Here is a 6,616-nt window from a genome sequence, read left to right as displayed (position 1 = left end):
CTTGCAATCAGTGCCCAAACTTGCCACGCACAAACAAAAACACTCGCAGAAACACCCACACGGATGCCCGCACACAGTTGCATGTGGCGACAAACTCAGCTGGTGTCTGCATAATTTAAAGCATACATTTAGGCTGCCGGTCCTGGCTGTGTGATAAATGCCAACCAGTCAGCGCACACCCTCACACACACAAACACACTCGCACAAACACCGATGCGGAGGACATCAGTTCGCTGCTGCTGACAATTCCAAACAATTTGCCGAGTCTGGCAAGCATTTTGGGCTTGGTTCCCTGTTCGGAGCTGGGATTGCCGTCTTCGGCGCTCTGCTTTGATTATAAGCCACGCCCACACAGAGGCATGCGTGGGCACACTCAGAAAAATCATTGATCAAACACAAGAAGTGCCAAATTACTAGGGACTTACGAGCGATTAAAGGTGGTTTGAATTATGACAGATATTTCTGAATGCATGGCTCTTGCTCTATTTTTGTGTCATTCTTATCTTATCTTATATATTCCTATGATAATAACATGTTTAACTTGTACTTCTCGGTGTATCCACCCAGCCGGGCTTTAAATCCATGTAAACTACGAACAAATGTTTAGAGAAAACTTGTTACTTGTTATTCTGCATATTTGACAAACACTTCGCATGCTCACAGCTAACGAATGTTAATTTCTCGAAACCTTAAATCCATTGAAGCCCGAAACTCCGTCAAGTATTTCAAATTCGAATTATGAGCAGATATACTTCATTTCTTTGCAATTGGAACTTTGCCCATATGGAGTTTACATTGAGATTTATTTAATTGCGACCAGACGTTTTATTTATTTTCTGTATATGGTGTATAAATAGGACATGAGCAGGACTAAATTCTAGGCAAGTGAAGTGATTGAGATTAGAGTTTCAGTGTGTTTTGCGCATTAGTTACATGGCGTAGGCACGTCGCATCATCAGATCAAAGTACATATCGTTGTCAATTGAGGCACTAATGGTGGCATAATAGTTGACAAACTCCTCGCGGGTTATCTGTGGTACATGATATTTTAAAGTTGTTTGTGGGCAGAAAATATCATAAATGCTCACCTTTCCATCCAGGTTTCCTCGACCTCCCTCAAAGTTGTGCAAAAATTCGGTGAGAATTTCATCCTCGGACTTTTCTCCAGACTGGTACATGGAATTTTCCTTTACTGAATACACATTCTTAAGGTCTTGAATGGTAATTACTCCATCTTCATCGCGATCCATTTTGTCGAACGCCTGATCAATAATATTCAAACGACTCTGCGGCATGGGGGGCTAAATATGGAAACAGAATATATTTCAATAATTAATTAAATGATAGACAAAACCTGGAGTTGTACATGGCTTAAGTAATTAGTTTATGAATGGTATACATGTACAAATTAAGATATATTTTGCATCTTACCCTTAGTTTAAGCAGGAACTCGGTCATGTTAATCGATCCACTGCCATCCTCATCAAACCTAAAAAGGGAAATTTAATAATTCTTCTATTGTTAATAGAACTGCCGTCACTCACGTGGCGAACATCTGCTTGATCTCCTCCCCCGATACATCCAATCCGGTGTCCCTAATGCCAGTGATGAACTCCTCCTCATTCAAAGCCTTGCTACCATCGTCGTCCATCGCCCGGAAGGCCCTGCCATGAATAATCAAAAGTTAAACTGTTACTATTGCATAATTCAGCGCAGGTCCGATTGAAATGTCGTTAAAAGGCAATAAGCGAATCATACCTGCCCAGTCCCAGTATGCCTGTTGCTCCGCGGCTGAGGCACAGCAATCGCAGCTTGGTAATGGGATCCTTGTCCTCGCCATCTGTCAGTTCCCGGAGCGCTTGACTCGCCAGGTTGGCCTCCAGGGTGTAGAGGTCGCCGTTCGGGTTCTTTAGGCGTGATTTAGGCATATTTAGAATTTATGTATACGTACGTAGAAGTTTAATTTAAAATGAAATAGTTGTCAGAAAGTTTTCACAATTCTTTACAAAATGTTTATCGATTGGTTTCGATTTCAGTAAACTTGGCATGCTTCTCTTTAACTTTGATGTGGGCGTATAATTATGGAAAATTAACCATCAGTAATAGGAGGTACACAGTACCAATATATGAGTAAGAATTGGCAATACTTAATGGAAAATATAAGACAGAAAGCTTTCCTGTTTTATATTTATTTGAGTATATACATTGCTACCCTATCTTTTAATTCTTTTACCTGCCTTACTATCCAAATCATTTTAGTGTTCAGTTTGATCTCAGCCAAACCAAATAAATTTCAGTGAATTAAAACCAGAGTATCTGATTATTTTCCTACACCTCTTATGGCTATTCCTCGTAATGTAATTAACGCGAAAACGTTTAAAAAGTGACTAACAAAAATATCCATTTATGGATCAAGTAATTAAAGCTACTGCGCAAACACAAACAATATAAAAACAAAAGATCCCTTGAACCGCAGTGAATCATCATTCGCTTTGGCTCAGCTGATTTTTCTCAAGACGCTCTCCAAATGATTCGTCACACTTTTAAAGCGACTTGCCTTCAATTAAGTGAAATTCGTCACTAGGCAACGGGAGTAAATAATCAGCTGGAGAGGTGTAACGAAAGTGGGGTGGATTTTTAATTTCGGAGAAAGCCCTTTCGCAATTTTCCAAATTGGAACCCAAGGTGAAGGTCGCCGACCAAAAGTTTGGCCCCACAAATAGAAAACAAATGCGGGAATAAACAAGCCAAGCACAACGTACCTCCATGTTTTTTATTCGTGAATAGACCTTTTCACTAGTTTTATACAAAATTTGATGGGGGCTTGTTTTTTTATAGGCGCCCAACTGAATGGATAACTGCAAGATACTTGTTACTTTGGCGACTTTGAAATGTAAACTGAAAGCGAAAAATAATGCGGTGGCAATGAATAAACAGCCAGTCGCTCGAGAAGAGCGAGATGGCCAGATACGATGGTGACAGCCAGAACGAGAGGCACTCATATGGTGAGCACCGTGGAACGAGTGGGAAATGAAATATGAGCTTTGCCGGCTTTTGTGGCGGGGGAAAACTAGTTACTAAAAAGCATTTACGCTCATGTAGAGCAGACAGTTCGCCCCAGACAGAAAACCCACTGGATTGCCAGCTCACCTGAGTCATCTGCCTAATAACTCGGTCGCATTTGCCAGTGATGGCAGCTTTACTGCAAAATAACATAAGATTAATATATTTGGAAAAGAATTTAATAAATTTAAAATGAATTTTATTTATTTATTAAATATAGTATACAATACTAAACCTAATTAAATTTAATGAGTACTAGCTACGAGGCCCTTCGAAATTATTCAAATATATTAACCTATATAGATTCGATTTTATTCAAACATTTCGGAATAAACTTTTCCTGAGCAAACCATATTTATATATAAATATGTTCTCCGCAAACAAGCGAAATATATTAGATACCAATACATTTGTGTTATAAAAACTAATATATTTTCAATGCCTAAAAGAACTTCGAGTGCCTACAACTTGGTTAGCTAGAAATGGACAACTCTGATAGTGGAATATATCCTGCCTTCTAAACATTTTATTTCAATTAAAAAGTGGCGGGTTCCTACACACCAATTTCGTGACTTCACTGGCCAAATGTTTATTTTCGGCCAACACGAGCCGACAGAAAACAAACATTCAAAGTCAGTGATTGTGGCCTGTAAAATTGATCTAGATAAAAAAACGAAAGCACCTGAAAGTATGCAATTCAAAGTGCCCAACAGTTTGCCATTTATTTGGTTTGCTTTAATTGGAGTTGCAGCGCAACCAAAACAGAAAGGTCAAAGTTAAACAAGCTCTGATTCAAAAAGATCAGGGAAAAAAATTATATTGCACCTTTAAGTTCATCCTGCACTTGGCCTTTATTTCGCAGAATTTAAAATATTCACTTTTTTTATTAATTTACTCAAATTTCTTTATTCATATTTTTTGTAAGGCATGCTGTAAATATTTAAAACCTAAAAACCTATACACAAAAATATTAAAGAACCAAGCTTGATAAATCGATTATGACTTTTGCTGCAATAGACAAATGTTGTGGTTGTTCATGATCTTGTTATTTGCATAGCTTCACATTATTTATAAGGAAAGGATTTATAAGGAAACATTTATTTATGTTGCAATTGCTGTGGTACGACCCATTTTCCAATTGGCGGCACACAACACTTAATTTGAGGAATCGCCTTGAACTAAGTTGCTATTGGACACGGTTTAGTCGGTGCACGTGTTCCACGGGTCTTATAATATGCATACGCCCCTAGAGGCACTACCATGTCATACGACCATTACGGGAAATAAGCCAGGCAAACATGACAGCACAATATTTTCACTTCGACCAGCGTGTTTGTCTAGCGCGGCCCCAATAATCAGTCATGAATCACTGCCGGCGGCCAACACTGCGTATGCGTAATGTGCACTCAAACAAACCCTTTAAATAGCTACTTAGTAGTTTAGCAGAGTAGAGTCAAAGTTTTTGTTTGATAATTGATTTATTTATATTAACCTTGAGGCTCCAGCCTTTCGTGCGAATCTCCCCCAAGAACATGCTGGCCTACGAATTGGAACTCAACTAAATTCAGCCGGCGAAACTTAGTAACTAAAATAATAAATGCCGCAAAAGAAAGTGGAACTAGGCAACAGCTTGGGTTGTACCACAACACACTGTGGCAATGAATGGGACAAGGTGACTCACATCGTGTCTTTGCACTTGTCCCGTTTCAGTCAAAGAAACCACAAGAAATAATAACACGTGTTCTAAAATGGTGAAATTGTGTCAATACATTATATTGTATCCTTTAAAATATGGATAATTTTTAAGTTATTCATTAATACAAAAAGGAGTTTTCTTATCAGAAATCTATTTTCGTTAAGCTTTTATTAAGAGTCACAACTTTTCCCCTGTCCCCGCTTTTGAGAAAGCTCTTCAGCAAGAAACAAGGCAAGCGAGTGGCCAGTGGATATGACCTGAAGGTTTTCCACCTTTTCCACACATTTCCCCAGTTGACTGACTGTCCGTCTGAGTGTGTGGGTGTGTGTAAGGGGCGTTGGAAAGAGGGCGAGGCTTCAACGGGAGAGTGTGTGCGTTGATGTTGTCAACGCATCATCTGAGCCTGAACTCAATCAGTGAATCACTTCACAATTCGCTGATCAAAAGGAAAACAATCATACGCATTTGAAGTGTCAGAAATTGCCAAAGAGGAAAAGCCCCAGTTGAGAGAGGGAGATGGCCAAACATGCGAAAGAGACGGCGACAGAGCGAAAGCGGCGAAAAGAAGACCAGGACCCTTTCGTCCTTTTTGCCATTTTGCCATGTTGACACACTCAAAACTCTGCGACTGTGTGCGAGTGTCTGGCGTGTATTTTCTTTTTAATCAATTTATATGCAAATAAGTGAAATGCTTAACTGAATTTGAGCTGTCTCTCTGACTGACTGACTTGCCCCCTCCACGCGGCGTCCCCTTCAATCATTCGCCTGCCTTTGCCTTTTTGCCAGTTGCTTGATTGAAAACGTTAAACGCATTGATTAACGAAAGACGCAAATTCGACAGAGACTGGGATTTAATTGAACTTGTTGCCACGGAATTCCCTTTGCCACTTCCACTGATTGCCACATCCAACTTCACCCATCCGAAAGCCAAGATCTTCCACAGACTGTTGCAAATATTTGCCTGGCCAACACTACACCAGCCGGTTGTCAACCACATTTTACTACTATCTCTTTCAGCCCAGCAAAGTTGAACTCCACCAAAAACTAACACTGGAATAAAATAAAATACTTTAAAAATAATCTTTTTTTGGTAAATATTTACATTGCATTTAAATGGATTGATTGGAAAGCTTAAAAATAAACCCAATTTATAAATTTTTATGAAAAGAACTTCACCTTGTTTCCTATTTTCGCTTATTCGTAGTGCATTTAGTAAGCTTCTTCCCCCTTCACTTTTTCATCAAAGGCGAGAACGACTCTCACCTAATCCTAAGGATAGTGGATCACCTTCATCACACCGGAGCCAGTTTTGACAGGCCCTCGAGAATTTTGGGTCTTTGTCTGTGGCGACGCCTGTGTGTAAATTGATAAAATCAACTTGATAACTTCATTTCATTAAGTAAACATTAATCACATTAACTTTTGTGTCTTGTGTCGGTTTGGGACTGGTGCCGAAATTAACCCTAAATGCCTTCCCCACTTCAGACCGTAAGATCTGTATAATTTTAATAAGAAAATCTGCTTGTCTGCTTTTCACACGCTCCCGACCTTTGGACCACAAAAGGCAAAAGTCTGCCAGGAGTGTGTCAATACATATTCAGCTTTGTATCCTTGCGCAAACGGTAGTGCGTGTGTGTGTGGTATGAACTTCATACTGTGAACCCTTGAGGTCAAGGCGTATAAAACTTATTACTTAATTTAAGTTGGGTCGCCAGCGAGCTTGACAGTGCCGAGGCACCAAAGAATTTATTTAATACATTTCGTTGGTCGAACGGGTTTGGCCTTTGTCCTAATTTTCGAAATGAGCATCTGCATATTTCAATTTCCAACAGATTTACATAAATTTTATAAGCCGAT

At 39.4% G+C, this 6,616-nt stretch overlaps 1 protein-coding gene across 3 annotated transcripts; it reads right to left on the bottom strand.

Annotated features, from left to right (window-relative positions):
- Positions 1–801: 801 nt before the first annotated feature.
- Positions 802–4,630, bottom strand: LOC6606607 (calcyphosin-like protein). Of its 3 annotated transcripts, XM_032722021.1 has the most exons (7): positions 4,556–4,571; positions 3,151–3,202; positions 1,759–1,907; positions 1,545–1,664; positions 1,432–1,489; positions 1,089–1,301; positions 802–1,031 (listed from the first exon to the last, which is right to left on the bottom strand). In XM_032722021.1, the coding sequence occupies exons 2-7, from the start codon at positions 3,157–3,159 to the stop codon at positions 930–932; spliced, it is 651 nt and encodes a 216-aa protein (XP_032577912.1). In that variant the 5' UTR covers positions 3,160–3,202; positions 4,556–4,571; the 3' UTR covers positions 802–929. The 3 variants fall into 3 exon arrangements, with proteins under 3 accessions (XP_032577912.1, XP_002031408.1, XP_032577911.1); XM_002031372.2 differs by lacking the exon at positions 3,151–3,202 and having other exon boundaries at positions 4,556–4,630; XM_032722020.1 differs by lacking the exons at positions 3,151–3,202; positions 4,556–4,571 and adding an exon at positions 2,763–2,901.
- Positions 4,631–6,616: the final 1,986 nt, after the last annotated feature.

This window comes from Drosophila sechellia, chromosome 3R (genome assembly GCF_004382195.2).
Source record: "Drosophila sechellia strain sech25 chromosome 3R, ASM438219v1, whole genome shotgun sequence".
Taxonomy (NCBI): Eukaryota; Metazoa; Arthropoda; class Insecta; order Diptera; family Drosophilidae; genus Drosophila; species Drosophila sechellia.
The sequence above is the reverse complement of the archived record's forward strand: the minus strand, read 5'-3'. Positions and strand labels throughout refer to the sequence as shown.

Excerpts from the sequence above, each read along its gene's own strand:
- LOC6606607 (XM_002031372.2), bottom strand. The coding sequence starts at position 4,597 with ATGTTCTTGGGGGAGATTCGCACGAAAGGCTGGAGCCTCAAG. Across the intron at positions 1,665-1,758 it reads GGCATACTGGGACTGGGCAG|GGCCTTCCGGGCGATGGACG; the intron begins GTATGATTCGCT and ends TATTCATGGCAG. Across the intron at positions 1,302-1,431 it reads AGTTCCTGCTTAAACTAAGG|CCCCCCATGCCGCAGAGTCG; the intron begins GTAAGATGCAAA and ends TTCCATATTTAG.